Raw genomic sequence first — 16,684 nt, forward strand, 5'->3', positions numbered from 1 at the left:
TGCACTGATAAAGAACCAGAACCAACTAAATTTGAATTAAGAAAAAGACTAAATTTTCTATTTCTAAATGAACATGAATAACCAAATTTGTCCAATACAGAAATTGAAATGACATTCCGTCTAAATGATAGTACAATAACAATCTCTTCTAAATCTAAATAAAATTTAATCCTTAACAACAATCTAGATTTACCAATTGCTTTCAGTTCGACTGGTTTGCCATCGCCCACATAAATGAATCTGGCACCATCACTAACCTTGCATAGACACATTGATGTGAGTTGTGGTACCAAAATCTATCCACCAGATGTGTGTAGGTATAAAAGTTAAATTAATCTCAGAACAAACAAAATTAAGAAGCATACCTTTCTTTGCGTGTCACGCATAATAGTTAGTGCATTGCTTCTTTTGGTGTCCCAGAGCTTTACAGAAGAAACAAACATTTTCCGTCTAAACTTTTTGTTGTTTCTTCTGTTGTACTAAAATCGCAGCAAATTTACATGTTTTATTTTTCTTGTTCTTCTTATTCTTTGAGATCACTACTAAATGAGCATTTTCTATCCTCTCAGAGTTGAGCCTTTCCTCCTCTTGAACACAATGTGAAATAAGTTCATTCCGATTTTAAGATTCTTTCTAATAGTTGTATGTCATTTTAAAATGATTAAATTGTGGTGGAAGAGAAATGAAAATAAAGTACACGAGTACTTCTTCTAACAATTTCACTCTAAGTGCTTTGAGCTTTGCATAAACATGTAACATCTCCATTATGTGTTCTCTAATGTTTCCATTTTCCTTATACCTCATGGAAATAAGAGTTGACAGAAATATATATGTCTCGGTCTTATCACTTTTGGCGAAATGTTGCTTTAGAGAATGAAGGAAATCTCTACCTGTTGTGATTTCATTGGACATAGTGCCCCAAAAAACCTCTGAAATGACATGTTCCATAATCAACATACTCATACAGTTTGATCAATCCCATCTTTCAAACTCCTTCTTTTCATTAGGGGTGCTGTCATGAGTAATCGAATCATGTTGATCAACCCATAAAAGCCTATCCAAATCCATAACTCCAAGTACAAGTCGAACATTGTTCTTCCATTGATTGAAATTTATGTTGTTCAACATTGAGATGGAATTAACATTTGCAATGATATTTCCAGTAGAAAAGGAAGCTGAACAGAGAATATACAAAAAATAAATTAATTAATACTCATACAAAACTATAAATCATAAAATTTAATACTGAATTTTAAATTAAAGTATATTCCATTCTCAAGATACTGAACACTTCATTAATAGTATCTTTGAACAAAATATTAACTTATAAGTGGTACTCTGTAAAAATAATTAAATATAAACAGTAGAAACACATTAAATAATAAAGCTTTCTTTGAGCTAATTTAAAATTCACATGTTATACTGAATAGCTGTCGCATATTCATTATCTCAAAAAATGAAATGTAATAATATTAAATATTAACCTTTCTTTGACCCTATTAATATTAACATAAATTATACTCATACAACTATTTACGTTATAAAATAAATAAATTATTCACAAAAAATGTCATTTTAATGACATGCTGTGTAATTAAATTATTTCAATATGTATATTCACATACCAATATTAAAATTTAAAATTAAAATTAAATTTAAACTGAAATAGAAATGAATTAAAACAATTTTTTTAAAAAATTGATCATTGATCAGTCAAAGTTAGCATTGACCAATCAACCATTGACAGTTGACGGGTCAGTCGTTGACCAATCAACCATTGACTATTAGCCGGTTAAAGTTAGCATTGATCGGTCAACTATTGCCATTGACGGGTAGACCGTTGACCGGTTCGGGTCATCATCTGTCAGGTCTGGGCTGGGTTTGGGTTTTGGGCCATTTGAAGAGGTTTTTTTTTTCTTTTTTTTTTTTTCTTATGGACTAAGTCCATATTAATAAATTTAAAAATAAAAAATTGAACTACCCAGTCAAAAACCTTTTTCCCTTTTAATTTTGAATAGAAAATTAAACAGTAAATTAAACTTATGCAGCCTGTAACGACTGCTTTTTTTTCTTCTCATGCAGCTTGTAACGGCCGCCTTTAATTTTTTTTAAAAATTAAATTAATTGCTACAGTAACGGGTAGAAATTTCCAGCCGTTACAGATTAAATTTGGCAGCCGTTTTGGCCACTGAACGGTTACTGAACCGCTGAATTTTCTTCTTCATACAGTGACGGTTGGCTGCTGTGCTATTTTTTCTTGCTTCATATATATATATATATATATATATATATACATACATGCTTAAAATATATATATACATATATAATACTTAACTTTTTAACATATATATATATTTTAATTTTTTTTGCATATATTTTCAACTAAATAAAATAGAATCCAAATTTTAAAATTTTGAATCCGAATCCAAAATTGCATTTAAAAAAAAAAAATCTCAAAAATTCAATACGAAAAATAATTTTGATATCAATTGTTAAAATAAATTTTTTTTTTAAATTCATAGATTTATAAAAATTAAACATATATTATTATATTAAATTAAAGAGAAATATAAGCAGAAACGTACTTAAATACATCGCAAAAGATTTGTTTGCGTCTGGCGGTAGGATCTTTTAAATCAACACAGTACCTTAAAATTAATTTTTTCTAGTGACGAGATTTCACAAAAATAACATTACAATCTTATGATTTGGTGATCATAACCGCCTTTTATATCGACTAATTTTTATAATTCTCATTTCGTCCATCATAAAATGAAAATATTACAAAAAAAATATTTGCACATTATAATTTCATACTTAAACTTTATGCATTAAGACCCAATATTGTTTAGCTATATTTTTTATTACTGTTAAACGAGTTTATTAAATTGATAGTATGATACACATTAAGATCCACATTAAACTCACACGTTAGAAAAAATCCAACAGAAATATCTTTCCATTCCTATCATTCATTTTTTATCTATGATTTTTGTTAGGGATTTATTTCTGGTATTAGTTTCAACATCTAAAGAGAAATAAGAATTCTTAATTTTTTTAGAAGAATTCTTTTGTTATTTCTATAGTAATTAGATTAGGTTTATAAGTATATTTTAAATATGAAAAGAACAAATTATTCTAAAGAATTATAAATCTTAAATATTCAAGAAAAATGAATAAATAAGCATATAATTTGCTTATAGAAAGATGGTTTAGGAATAATATTATATAGAAAATATATATTATTATATATGGAGAAAAGGTAGGATGAGAGAAAGACTCTTTTTGTTTTTTTTTCTCTCAAGCTTTAAATAAGTGGTGATTTTTTTTTTTAAAAAAAATCTTGTTTGATTTAAAATGGAATGAAGTGTTAAATCTTGTTTTCTTGAAAAATTTTCCACTAAATTCTCATTTAAATTCAGAAAAAATCATTATTCATAATCTTGGATTATATTATATCTGGTTAATTTTATTTTGATTTAATGAAAATAATATACGAAAAATATTTAAAAATAACATTGAATTTTAAGAGTTAGAAATAGAAAAAACAAACCATGAAAATATTTTATTTAATTTTTTTAAAATAAAAAGGCATTTTCTAAAACTTAAGTTAAAGGGGTATTTATACAATTTAATTCATAATGTGATACCAATAAATTTGACAAATTTCATATTCATCCACATTGTATATGTAGAGAGAAATTTAGCACTCAACTCAAAGCTCTCATTTTTCTTTTTTCACTAAAAAAAACTCGGTATGCTGAATCCAAATAGGCTCTTAACTTTCAGATTTATAATTTGGTAAACTCTTGAGTTCAAGTTACCGGGATTTTAAATTGAAATAATTTTAATATTTGTGTCCGAATATCACAACGGGGGTGTAGCTCATATGGTAGAGCGCTCGCTTCGCATGCGAGAGGCACGGGGTTCGATTCCCCGCACCTCCATGGTTTTTTATTTTTGACTTTGACCCTGAATTATGACGTGTCTTTTCCAAATTTAAAAAAAATATATTTTAGGAGGAATTTCTAGACACAAAATAAAACAGCAAAAGTCTTTGAAGAAAACCCCCTTCCCTTCCCTTCCCTTCCCTTCCCTTCCCTTCCCTTCCCTTCCCTTCCCTGTATGTAAAATATATATTGATAGTTTTTTACTTTATTTTTTGGTATTTAAATTTTGTACGCATCTTAAAATTTAACAGCAGTTTTTCTTTAGTCTTTTAAGAGCTCCTCCTCTCAGATTTAAACATTACTAACACAAAAAAATAAATTCATATTTTATATTTAAAACTAAATAAAAATGTAAATTTAAGATGAGTTTCTTCACTTTTTTTTTAATAAAATTTATTTATTTATTTTAAAAAAAGAACTATATATGTATGCATGTATATATATATATATATATAGAAAGTAATGTGCACCCAACTTATCTCGACCAATTCAAAAGCAAGTCAAATTAATATATTTCGTTTTGTAGATAACTATGTGTGTTTTTTTAGAAGATTGTAAGCCCGTATTTCAAAAACAAATGTTTATTTACTTATAGTTATATATGTTCAATAATATATTATTCTAAAGAAAAAATGTATACAGCACATCTATAAAGCACATATTAATTAAATAACTATATAAGTAAATACACATATATATTAATTTAAACTTTGATATTTGCATTGAACTAAAAATAAAATTATTAAATTGAAATAAAATAAAAAAATTTTAAAGAAAAATAAGTATTATTTATAATAAATATAAAATTGTTAATTGTGAATTAATAACAAGTTTTTACTTTAAGGACATTAAATTTATTAAGTCATAAGATATAAAATTAATAATATACTCATACAAAATATTATTTACCTATACATCATAAAGTTATTTATTAAAAGTATCTAATTTTAACTTCTAATTTCGTTTTTGTTAAAAATAAAAAAACATCTACTTTTATTTAAAAATATTTTTTTTTAATACTTAATTAAATTTTTACTTTTTAACAACAAAAATAGAAGACGAACCAAACACACACTAAATACACATGGTACAAGATAGTGAGAAATCAAAAATTATGCAGTCAGTCTTCTTGAAGAAGTATTATAACTAAATTTACCAATTACTAAACATAAAAGCTTACACAAATACTGAATAATTTTCAACAACAAATTACATTATTTTTTCACCAAAAAAAAAAAAAATAATTACAAATAATTAGTAGTAGTATTATAAACTCAAGATTTTCAATCACATGAAAAGGCTAATACATATATGTGTAGAATAGATGAATCCATCAAACAATGCTAATAGTTTTGTGATAACACTAACAAAAATGGCAACAATGATGACAGTCAACGATCAATAGGTCATAATTCCATGTCGCTGAAAATTTCCTATCATTACCAGTGCTGCTTAAAGCCGGAAGAAAAGCAACTGACATGTAACCGGTGCTAACAAGAAGAACAGTGGATTGAATGAGATAACCTAATTAAGCAGCGGATGAAAATAAGCAGTCTGCTTGATCCTCCTCTACTATGGATTAGTGATATTCATGAATTAAAGAATGAGAGTAATCCTATCAACAAATGGCTACCTACCACCTTTACTTAGCCCAGACAACTGCTTCTATTTCTGATAGTGCGCTTCTGTATAATTCTAGCCTCTTTGCAAGAGACGAACGACGTTGTTGAACAGCTGGATCTTCGTCCAATAATTTTGCCAATTGTTTAGTCTGCAAAAATTTATTAACAGAATGGTGAAGTACCATAATTTAGCTGGTTCATTTAACCAATTGTCTGGCAACATATGAAGGAAAATGGTGGGGATGAAGGGAAGTGCAGAAAGTAACATGATATAGTCACCTCTTTCTGACCCAGTTCGGTGAAGAAAAAGTCAAGCAAGCTGCGTTTTGCTTCACGCACTTGGCAATAGACAATGGACTTGGGAATAGAATTCCTCAAACCTCCACAGACCATGTTCGCATAGGACAAGACATTGGATCCTGTTTTTGTTTCCAAGAGGAATAAAAAAGAAAATGAAAACGATGTTTAAATCAAGATTTCTGATGTAAACAGGTATGTACAAAATTTATCTTCCCAGTACTTATAATATATGAATCAAATTTATAAAATCATCAATATCTTTTAGCTACTAACCGATTCGCCGTAGATATGAATCATTGTATCTATCAAAAATTGAATGTGTAGGATTTCCACCCTTCTCAGAATCTTGAGGAAGCTTCCGGAAAAATTCAACAGTCAGGTAACCACACTCCATATCGACAAGCTGGAGAGTTGCTCTTTTGCTTTCTTCCCTCATCCTGTCCAGTGACTCAACAGCCGCATTGCTAACTTCCATTCTAAGAGTGGGATATTGCTTCAGCTCCTGCATGCAAAAAGAACCATTAACCTAATGATAATTGTATAGGAAACGGGCTTGATGGATAACATAATGATAATGGAAAAGAATGGATCTGAAACTACAAGTATAAATAGGCTACTCCAAATCCTCTTTCAGGTTTTCCTAACCCCGGGATATGCAGCTAAACATTACAAGGTCATACTTTATTGCTGATCTTCTAAATGCTACTTAACTAAAACTTCAATTTTTCTCTAATTAGTTTATCAGAGTGCTTATGTAACATTAACTTCCTAGATACAACAAAAAATGGAAACCAATCAAAAGTAAAATATTATTAGGGGAACTTGCATGTGTCTCGCTGATAGACTTGTGAACAAGATCCTTCAGAATAGAATGAACCTGAAAATTGGTGAAAGAAATACTTACCAAATTAAATTATCAATTACAGTAATAAATATAGTATAAATACTTGAAAATGAGACAACGAAGTTTCAAAGATGAATGTTCACCGCATCAACAGCTGCCTCAGCAGGACCCCTGATGGTTACTAAAGTAGATTCAATAAGACGGCGATATCCTTGTTCTGGAGCTATTAAATGCGGCTGATACCCATCAGCTTCTGTGATTAGTTTTCGTACATTATCCATTGAAAGATGTTTATCAAATTGCAACCTCTTCAGAGCAGCAGGAAATTGATTATCAAACACCCCATAGATTTTATCACCACCAGGGCGTCTGCATGCATAAAATGAAAAACAGCCAAGTCATGACCCAGTTGATCTGATAATGAAAAAGAGTGTCAAAAATACCCACGTGCCATCAAGATGTTCTTTAAATGTTTGATCAAAAGCACGACAAATTTCCATTATCACGTACAATTTTCCCTGCATCCAAGAAAGAAATTTTACCAGGCTTAAAATGATGCAACCTACAAGTGCAAGTTCAAATAAGCAAAAATAGATAATAATAATCAGACATGTAAACATGGAAAGAAAACTCAATTGTCCTGCCTTATCAACCACTTCTATCAGAGATAGTATCTATACTAAACCAGAAAGAAGCAAAAAGAAAAGATTGAGATCAGAATAAATGAAACAAAATATTTACCCCAGCATCAGCAGCAATAGGCTTCCCAAGACGGCTCAATTCTGCCTCGAGTTCTGCAATAGTCTTTGTAATAAGAGACTGAAGACCAGGTATTCGAGCCTTAATAACAGTTTCCAAATGCTGAAAAAAACAAATTTAACCATGTTTAGTGCCAACTGCCCAAGTATATATGAGGCAGCAGAAAGACACTAAAATAATCATATTTCAATAATGAGATATTTTTATGTGATTCCAATGTTTATGTATTATTAAGGTGTTTAGTTTATCCAAAAACCTGGCATGCATAAGATTAATGATTATATGAGTTTACTATTTTCTAGGTAGTTAGGATCTTGTTTATTTATTCTGTGGCATAGCTGATTCAATTGACTGACTTGTTTTTCTATTTTTAATAGAATATCTAGATAAACTTAAGAATTCGTATTTTTATTTTGGTTGTATTTTAGTGCTTGAAAATGGGGTAGTTCAGCTAAAGTATCAGGTAGTCTACTCATATGATTGTTATACAAATATTGAGTTACTTGCAATTATTGATATTCGAGATCTCCAATTTTGATTCTTTAAAAAATTTCCTGTCTAAGTATTGTACTTATTCTCTTCATCCTAGATCGCTATATCAATACATAATCCACCATAAAATAACAAAGAAATTATGGTAAAACTGCAAATTTACTTTCTTGTTGAAGTATGGGAAAATGAAAGGAAATCTCTAGCATTTCTGTGTTTCTGTTTGTTCCATGTAGGAAATTTCCATGAACACAAACTATAATCAACAAATGCATACCAATCTTACAAAAGTAAAATCTACAAACCTTAGACATCATCTTCCCTAGATACTCGGAACCCATCCTGTCAGCAAGATGTCGATACTCCGAGGTACTTTGGAAGTACTCACGCTCTCTACGGCGAGCAGCAATCATATCAACGCTCTTGTTAATGTCAGCTTGAGATCGATTAACAACGCCAACCCAGGGATACCGTAGCTTGTATGATTTTCCCTCAAGAATCTAAAATACAAGTTTTACTGACAAAGTCATTAAAATGAATAAGGATCTTTAATTTAACATTCATATCCTCATCAGTGAAAATATTCATCATCCTAATGCAGCATAATCTCCATTCTTTCCTCGTCAGTCACATTGCGTCATCGTAATGAAACATATCTTCATTCTATCCATCTCACAAACTATAGATCTTTTTCATTCATAAAACTTCGTCATGACTTGTTACACAACTTTGAAAGTAAAATTGCAGATACTACTTCTTTAATATTATGGATTCCTTAATTTTACATGCCTGAAAGCAAACTTACATCAACAGCATCAGTGCCCTTGTCCATAAGATCAATCTTAGTTAAAACACCAAAAGTCCTCTCCCCTGAATTTAATAACCAATCAAACTATAAATCAGTATCAGCATAACGGGAAAAGCTGCATTCATTTAGTAAAATGTGAAACATTATTAAGAAATATTAACAAAAACGACGATACAATTTCAAAATGCTAGATAATTATTACTTTAGAATCTCAGCATATGCATTGTCAAAATGATTCACATGTTGAAAATCAAGTGAAGTATAATTCTTCACCTCCGAACAACATTGACAAATTTTAGTACTACAATTGCCAAGGAAAGTAAACAGTACCATCTAAACTATTGACGAATAGACCTACTATACCACAGTTTGAACTTTAATCGGTTTTTTACTTTATCTATGTTAGTAGGCAGCAGAGCATGGTAATTACCATTCCAGTATGCAGAAAGAGAGAGGCTCATGCTTACAACATATCTATTCTGAGCCATTGAATATACTCCCAGCAAGGAGAAGAAAATAAATGGAAGTCGTCAATCTAAGAACCAAGGTCAATTATGTCATGTTGAAAGATGAATGCTTATTTTCATCTTTTAATACAATAGACAAGTATAGAAATTATCAATACAAGCTGAATGATGCACAAACATTTAGTTCTTAGAATTAAATTATCATGTAAATTTAAATTTAAACCCAAATTCAGTACAAAAAATGATCTACAAATGAACTTTTCATCAAGAATTAGTATATTCTAAAACATGAATAATTACTTCTCCTCAACCTATGACTTACATAATGAAAGGCTTGATTTTCATGTAGGTGAGGAAGAAAATCCGCCCATCTTTTTTTTTTTTTAATTCTCTTGTAGTTATCTTATTGATATTCATCTCCTTGTTCTTTTTGTTTAATTTCTATTTTACATCTTCTCATGCCAATAGCCTTCAGGTTTTATTACTATGAGGAGAGTTAAGATACACTACCAATTCAACAGGTCTTATCAAGTACTTCAAAAGTAGCAGATAGATCTTGAAACTGCAGAAAGGGCTAAAAAGGTAACAACAAAGATACCTTTAGGGTCAACTTCACGAGAGATCTTAATTGCATCAGATGTAGCAAGATCTTGATTTGCAGGAGAAATAGCTAGTATAATGCAGTTGGGCTGCAACAAGAGAGAGAATTTCGCTCCAAAAAATCCATTATGCAGTAATCACATGTTTACTAACTATACTCATTACTTTCATCTCATAATTTCAGATGATAGATACCTTCTCAATGTAGGACCTAACCATATTTTCTATGTCCTGCACAATGCTCTCAGGTTGACCCTCTGCAATAGAAGAATGAGTATAATGTCTACAGTGAAGTGAATAAAGGTGTTTGAATAATAATTGAAATATGCAAGTAACACAACTCACCCACAGCTACTTTTGTAAGTCCGGGAAGATCAATCAATGTCAAGTTCACAACTGCAAGGATTAAAAAGATCCAAATAAATCTGTCAGACAGAATAATGTATGAAACATAAAGAATGAGGAAATCTTAAGAGGATGAACGACCCATCAGACTATTACTCTTCCACCTCAAGTAAATCTTATGAACTACAAAAGTCTACTTAAGCTGGCAATTGCTGCCGTACACCTATTTTAATTCAAAAACAAAATAGCTTCATTATTATGTTGAAGAGTTCAAACAAGAGACCAACTGATTTTAGAGATTGGAACTTCCAATTTTCTCATGTCAAAGTAACCAAATTTATAATTAGAGGACATTACTGAATCATTTATAGATTCCAATTAGTTCTTGGATAAGATTAAATTCATGCTAAAAAGTTATGCAGCTCACCATTAGGAGAAAAGATGCTAAGGTGAATTGGAACACTAGAAATTTGTTTGGTGCGTCCAGTTTCTCGATCGGTCTCATCGGACACCTCCTTCCTCACAGCAGCTACATGCAAAATAGAATATTAAAATATGTAATAGAACCAGAAAAATAAAATGCATAATCATTAAATAGACTGAAAACAAATATAACACAGACGTAATATGTAACAGAAAGAAGTGAAAATTTTTACCAAAAAGATAAAGGCAAAAACTGTGCGAAAATGGAGAGAAAATATTCTTAATATCTTTCAAAGGGTAAGGAAAATCTGTTATAACAGAGATATACCAAAATCAGTGAACTTCTTCCTAGGGAGGTGCATAAACTCTGCATATTCTCTTCCTTCATCAATTTTATGAAGCTGCAAGACAAGAGGTCGCCGTGTAACAATTCCTACAGGCAAGATATGTTGCATCATATATGTCTCCCATGAAAACATTATATACATATTTTCTTTACATAAAGAATTACAGCAAGAGTACCTGCCCCGCGAGGTAAGAAATCTTTTCCAACTATGCTCTCTAGCACTGAAGACTTTCCAGAGCTCTACAAAGCATCACCAAATCTATACAATTAAATCAGATATTACCCTCTTCTCCCCGCCACCCAAACATAGAAGAAGGAATAAGAAAAGAAGTGTGCTTGATGTGTGTGTGTGTATAATACATCTTCCTATTTGTGTTTGTATTCATGCGCATGTGCATGTGCATGCACACTATGAACGTGATATGAGCATAAAATCACTAATAAACCTACTAGGCGATAATTATTTTCAAGGCGGCCTAATGTTCATGTGAACAAATAGCATGCAAACGCAAAAATTAGAATTTTCCGACAACCATTTCCCAAATATACCCCTCAAGCATTGCATATAGAATTTTTCAACAACCATTAGAATCTAGAAGATGTTAAATGAACCGAAAGATTTGGACGATTGTTTCATTTGCAATCAAAGAACAGAAAAGGAAAAGTATGTGGAACTCACCCATAATGAAAGAGGGTTTTACTTATATATTAAAACTTTGAATGTATATCAAATGAAAATGGAATCATAACACAATCGATATGAGAAGCAGATAAATAATCAATAAACGACAGGGTTACATGGGCCAAAGACAACAAGTAACTCGTTCAGAATGCAATCAAACATAAATGACCAGCTCGGGTTCAACAAGAAAAATTAAAGGATAAAACGAAAAAGATAAATGAAACGAAGGATCCAAAACAGGAGTGACGAGATGTTGTTTAATAATGAAATGCAACTGTAGATATGCAATTAAAAAAACAGGAAAAAAAAAATGAGAAAGAAGCTCAGTATTCAAAATTAAGAGATGAAGAGGAGATCGCGATCTGACCTGGCCACCGACGACGGCAATGGCAGGCAAGGAGTCCCAGAGAGTAGGCAATGCGCTCCCTTCGCCGTGATCACCGAGGGCCGTACAGGCCCTCTGTATCTTGTTCACCAATGTTATCAGGTTCTCCATGCAAGTCTACCCGGTGAGTCCAAGATGAAATCGGGAAGCTGGTGATTGGGTGAGGCGTGTCGCGGGTGGGAAATTGGAGATGGCTTGTTGGTTAGGGAGGAAATGGAAGAGTTGGAAAAGAAAAAAAGAAGAAGAAAAAAAAAAAAAGAGAATAATAATAAATTATAAAACAGGTTTCCGAGCCGAACTAACCGGAACGGTTTGGTTGGTTGTTTGAGAGAGGACGGAAACTTTCCAACGTATAGAAGTATTTTTGTGAGGATTAATATTATTTATTATACTTAATAGGACAAAAAATTACTAAAAATAATAATAAAAAAAATCTATTATTTATTATGTGATCAGAATTATTATTGACGAGAAAAAAAATTACACACATTAAATATATAATTTTATAAATAATATAGTAGAGTTAATTGAACTCACTTAACAATATGATATGATTATGAAATTAATTTTTTTATTTAAATAAAAGTTTATAATCTATTCATCACATAAATATTTAATTTAATCTTAATTATTGCAAGCCCCCAAAACCCCAAATACAACAAAACATGTATAACGTATCGCTGATTGCTGAACCCAGCACATATATGCAAGTGCTCGTAAAAGTCAATGACAATTGACTATTTACAGTCACGCATTCATCTGCATCTCTCTCAGTGACCTTAATCCCGGAGTCTCCCCTGTTAGTGGCATATTCCTTGCTTTAAAAGAACTCGAATGGCATCTTCGTTATAATGGGACAAGACAAGGGCTCTTTCTACCACACGTTTCCACTGCACATAAATACCAATCAGCTCGTCTCTTTCTCGTCCCTGTTTCTTTCTCTACTCAACTCGTCTTGTCTTTCTCTCTCCCCCTTTCTTTCTCTTTTCCCTCTGTTTGGTTTAATTGGCGGTATAATGCGGACTGAACTGGAGCGCGGACGTCTCTGCCATGGACTTGATTAATGCGAAACCCAGGTTTAGCTTTCTTTCTTTCAATCCCATTACCACGAAAACCAAGCGCTTGTACCCAACTCCCGTATCATTCTTCAGTCTTACTTCTATCAACAAGTTTAAATCCTCTACGGTTTCCTTTTCCTATAAATCCCAGTCAAATCTCTCGCGCCCAAAACAGAGTTGTACTAATAGCACTTTCCCCTTGAACCAGTTATTGTTCCTGCTGCCAATCTTCCAAAGCATCAAGCACTTAGCTTACAAACAAACCCGGAGATGGGTTTCCACTTTAAGGGCGTATACCGCCGATACGGAAAAGTTTCGGGAGCAACACGGCGGCAGATGCTTGCAAAATGGAGGTATTGGGGTTGCACTGTTGAGCGTGACGGCGAGCGCTAAAGTTCGAATCAGCCCGTTTGTGGCGACACTAATGGCGAACCCGACGTTTATATCCGGCTTATTTGCGTGGTTTATCGCGCAGTCTACGAAGGTTTTTTTGAACTTCTTCGTGGAGAGAAAGTGGGATTTTAGGTTATTTTTTGCGTCTGGTGGCATGCCTTCTTCGCATTCGGCACTTTGTACGGCCTTGACGACGTCGGTAGCGCTATGTCATGGAGTAGCAGATTCTTTATTTCCGGTTTGTTTGGGGTTTAGTTCGATTGTTATGTATGATGCAATTGGTGTTAGACGCCATGCGGGTATGCAAGCTGAGGTAAGCATTTTCTTTCTGACTTTCGTTTTGTTGTGCTTTTTATCTTTAATGTTTTCTTGTTTGTTTTGGTGAATAGAGGATTTATTCTTGTCTTGTAGGCTTTTCATTCTCTTTTCCTTTTTGGTTTACTTATCCATGGCTGTTGTTACCTTGGATTATAGGACTGTCTTATGTTCCTAAATGAATAAAAATTGATGTAAACCTGTTGGTTTTTTGTGATTGATACAATTGCTGGATGCTATTGTCCTGGCTGTGCCTCTGGTGAATCATATTTGGCATAAGGTTCACCAGAAGAATGCTGTTATATATCAGGAAGGAGAAGAGTAAAAAGTGTCCTAATTAGTTTTTTATCAGATAATTGTTAGATGTTTTGGAGATTTAAGGAATTTAACTCCTGCCCTGAGGTAGACGGTTATGGAATCTGGCTTCTTAATCTTTGTTGGGTGGTTGGAGAGGTTTCTTATTGAAGATGAACTGGAGGCATGTGATGGCATTAGGTCTGTAACAGTAAAGTTAGGATAGAAGTCGTACTCCTCATTCCTTTAATCATGTTTGGATTATAAGAAAAGAAAGAAATAAAAGAGTTCTTGAGGAAATTTTCTATCTTTCTGAAAAGATTAAAGAGCAGTGGTTCCTTATGAAATTTGCTATCTTTGATGAAAAGTTTTTCTCTCTGTGATGAGATGATTGAAGGAATATCTTAGATAGTTTGATAGACTCTATTTTGTGAATTCCTTTCTTACATGGGTGGTTCTTTGCCTTTCAATGATATTCTCTTTAGCTGTAAAGAAGGATTGAGGAAGCAAAGAGCATTACTAGATGCTCATATAGTGGTTGGGTTTTTCGAAGACATACAAGAATATGATGAGGGATAGGATGCTCTGTATGGTACTTGGACTTGATGACATCAAATTCAAAGCTTAACTACGTTAAAAGCTAATTTCAGGACCTAAGTTCTAACCAGATAGGTAGTTTTGTGGTTGTTAGTTAATTTCTGTTCTTGTACTTATCTGTATTGGTAAATTTGCATCATGGATAAATAACTGATGGAATAACCTGTCTCAGAACCGTCATGCTATTGCCAATGTCTGTCGTTTGAAGCTAATTTTGTCTATGTGCTGTCCTGATTCTGTATGGTACTACTTGAGTTTTCTATAGGTGATGGGGGAAAGTATTGCATGGCTGGATAAACAAGTCAAAAGAAGAGCTTTGTTAGTAATTGAAACCAAACTAGCAACTTTTGTTAATAAATGGTTCTTGCTGGCTCCTGCTGGGGAAGATATAATGAGCTCCTTCCACTTTCACTACCATCCAGTTATTTGGAATTCATGTTGGTTTCAATTATAAGGATGTTTTTTATCTTCTTTTGATTTCTTCCTTTTATGACTCAAAGTTCGGAGCGGTATCAACTCTGCTCATTTTGGACCTGGGAGTGCTGATCCATTCTTTTATCTTTTTGGTGCTTGAGGAGCGGAGCTGTGTACCATCAATCAAAAAAGGGATTGTTTAATAGCTTTGATTTTCCTCTCAACATATACCACTTTCTTCTCTTTCTTGAGTATGCAAGTGTTTAGGATTTTAAGTACTGACAGAAGTTAATGTTTGGTAACTTCTTTACTCCATTAGTAGTTTATGATGCACCCTAATTTATTTTTCTTTCTTTTTTCCCCCTCTATTTAGTGTTGAAAGGTCAAAACTATGGGCTTCATAAGCCAGGAAAAATTAATGGGCTAGTGGGTACTTAAGAAATCAATTGATGATAATTCGCTTTGTACACTTCATTTTCAAGTTCTAGAGTTAGTAGAAGTATTGTGCCAGGGTCATGTAAAGTTTCTTTTGGTGTATCATCTCCAAATTATAACTATTTATGATGATATACTCTAAATCATAGATTGCATTTATAAAATACATAGATTTTTTCTTTGGAAATAAAATATTAGAAGCTTAGGATAAGCCTGCCACCACAGGATCATATACAGGAAATTTGAAGTTCCGAACTTGTCTCTCCACTTATCATTCCTAGTATGGCTTTATAACTTGCATCTTTTTGGACCTTGCGCGAACGTTCATGTATAATCATTATATGTTGCTTCTGCTGCATTCACTTTGTGGAGCATATGCAGTTTGATTACTTTCATTGCCATTCATAACCACATCACTGGATCTCTGGTTGGCTGCCAAAAGCAAGTTTCTTGTTTCTCTTTGCCTTTCAGATTATTATTACCTGCTCTTTGATGTGGACTACATCTTTTTGTTTCCTGCACAAGTAGGTTCTTAATTTGATTGTTGAGGACTTGTTCCAAGGGCACCCTATAAGTCAAAGAAAGCTCAAGGAACTGCTCGGCCACACTCCATCACAGGTTCTTGCAGGAGCAGTGCTCGGCATTATGGTGGCTTGTATATGTTGTCAGGGTTGCTTGGTTGCAACCTGAGACTGCTTTTGCAGGCAATTTTTGATCAGATTATATTGGTATGTTTAAACTGCTCTTATTTATTATGTACAGGCTGATCTCTGAGTTAACATATATTCTATCATTTGTTTATTAAGAAAATAACTTGATCACCCGTAAAGGAAGAGTGCTCTTGCTTGATTAGATCATTGACAAAAATATGAAATTTGGCAGCCTCTTCAACCGAATGAAGCAGTGATCCCATGATTAATATTTTCTTAATCTTTTTGGGAACTAGTATTGCAAGATAATTAAAGTTGACTGTTGGATTAAAACTTCACAATACAAAGTAGTTAGATTCAATACAGTTTAAACATTAATTCAACGAAATATAAATAAAATAGAAATTTAAATTAATAAAACGTTATAATTACAATTATGAAAAGTTGATTTAATTATGTATTAATCATAATTAGTTTTTACGTACTGAGTAAATAAAACTCAAGAATT

The 16,684-nt window shown here is 32.3% G+C and overlaps 2 protein-coding genes and 1 non-coding gene across 5 annotated transcripts; 2 read left to right on the forward strand and 1 right to left on the reverse strand.

Annotated features, from left to right (window-relative positions):
• Nucleotides 1-3,874: 3,874 nt before the first annotated feature.
• TRNAA-CGC (transfer RNA alanine (anticodon CGC)) lies at nucleotides 3,875-3,947 on the forward strand. The gene has a single exon. It is a non-coding gene; the product is annotated as a tRNA-Ala (tRNA).
• A 1,166-nt stretch (nucleotides 3,948-5,113) lies between these two features.
• On the reverse strand, nucleotides 5,114-12,357 carry DL1B (DYNAMIN-like 1B). 2 transcript variants are annotated; one of them, XM_088219875.1, is made up of 16 exons: nucleotides 12,003-12,356; nucleotides 11,130-11,193; nucleotides 10,936-11,040; nucleotides 10,612-10,713; nucleotides 10,185-10,235; nucleotides 10,035-10,096; nucleotides 9,838-9,928; nucleotides 8,770-8,834; nucleotides 8,270-8,464; nucleotides 7,458-7,577; nucleotides 7,164-7,234; nucleotides 6,860-7,085; nucleotides 6,699-6,749; nucleotides 6,146-6,374; nucleotides 5,852-5,991; nucleotides 5,114-5,721 (listed from the first exon to the last, which is right to left on the reverse strand). In XM_088219875.1, exons 1-16 carry the CDS (start codon nucleotides 12,129-12,131, stop codon nucleotides 5,593-5,595), a joined length of 1,830 nt encoding a protein of 609 aa, XP_088076001.1. In that variant the 5' UTR covers nucleotides 12,132-12,356; the 3' UTR covers nucleotides 5,114-5,592. The 2 variants fall into 2 exon arrangements, with proteins under 2 accessions (XP_088076001.1, XP_088076002.1); XM_088219876.1 differs by lacking the exon at nucleotides 6,699-6,749 and having other exon boundaries at nucleotides 12,003-12,357.
• Nucleotides 12,358-12,860: 503 nt separating this feature from the next.
• Nucleotides 12,861-16,355, forward strand: LOC110811041 (Acid phosphatase/vanadium-dependent haloperoxidase-related protein). Of its 2 annotated transcripts, none has more exons than XM_088220221.1 (2): nucleotides 12,861-13,784; nucleotides 14,943-16,048. In XM_088220221.1, the coding sequence occupies exons 1-2, from the start codon at nucleotides 13,071-13,073 to the stop codon at nucleotides 15,129-15,131; spliced, it is 903 nt and encodes a 300-aa protein (XP_088076347.1). In that variant the 5' UTR covers nucleotides 12,861-13,070; the 3' UTR covers nucleotides 15,132-16,048. The 2 variants fall into 2 exon arrangements, with proteins under 2 accessions (XP_088076347.1, XP_021893086.1); XM_022037394.2 differs by lacking the exon at nucleotides 14,943-16,048 and adding an exon at nucleotides 16,055-16,355 and having other exon boundaries at nucleotides 12,881-13,784.
• The last annotated feature ends 329 nt before the right edge of the window (nucleotides 16,356-16,684 follow it).

The sequence above is a fragment of the Carica papaya genome, chromosome 5 (assembly GCF_054855325.1).
Source record: "Carica papaya isolate Zhongbai chromosome 5, ASM5485532v1, whole genome shotgun sequence".
Classification (NCBI taxonomy): Eukaryota; Viridiplantae; Streptophyta; class Magnoliopsida; order Brassicales; family Caricaceae; genus Carica; species Carica papaya.

What these genes read in the sequence shown, in the direction of transcription:
- LOC110811041 (XM_088220221.1), top strand. Translation starts at nt 13,071, where the DNA reads ATGGACTTGATTAATGCGAAACCCAGGTTTAGCTTTCTTTCTTTCAAT. An exon ending in ATGCGGGTATGCAAGCTGAG is followed by an intron (nt 13,785 to 14,942) that starts GTAAGCATTTTC and finishes AGTTTTCTATAG; the next exon opens with GTGATGGGGGAAAGTATTGC.
- DL1B (XM_088219875.1), bottom strand. Translation starts at nt 12,131, where the DNA reads ATGGAGAACCTGATAACATTGGTGAACAAGATACAGAGGGCCTGTACG. An exon ending in ACTTACAAAAGTAGCTGTGG is followed by an intron (nt 10,097 to 10,184) that starts GTGAGTTGTGTT and finishes CTTCTATTGCAG; the next exon opens with AGGGTCAACCTGAGAGCATT. An exon ending in AGTCTATCAGCGAGACACAT is followed by an intron (nt 6,375 to 6,698) that starts GCAAGTTCCCCT and finishes TTTTGCATGCAG; the next exon opens with GAGCTGAAGCAATATCCCAC.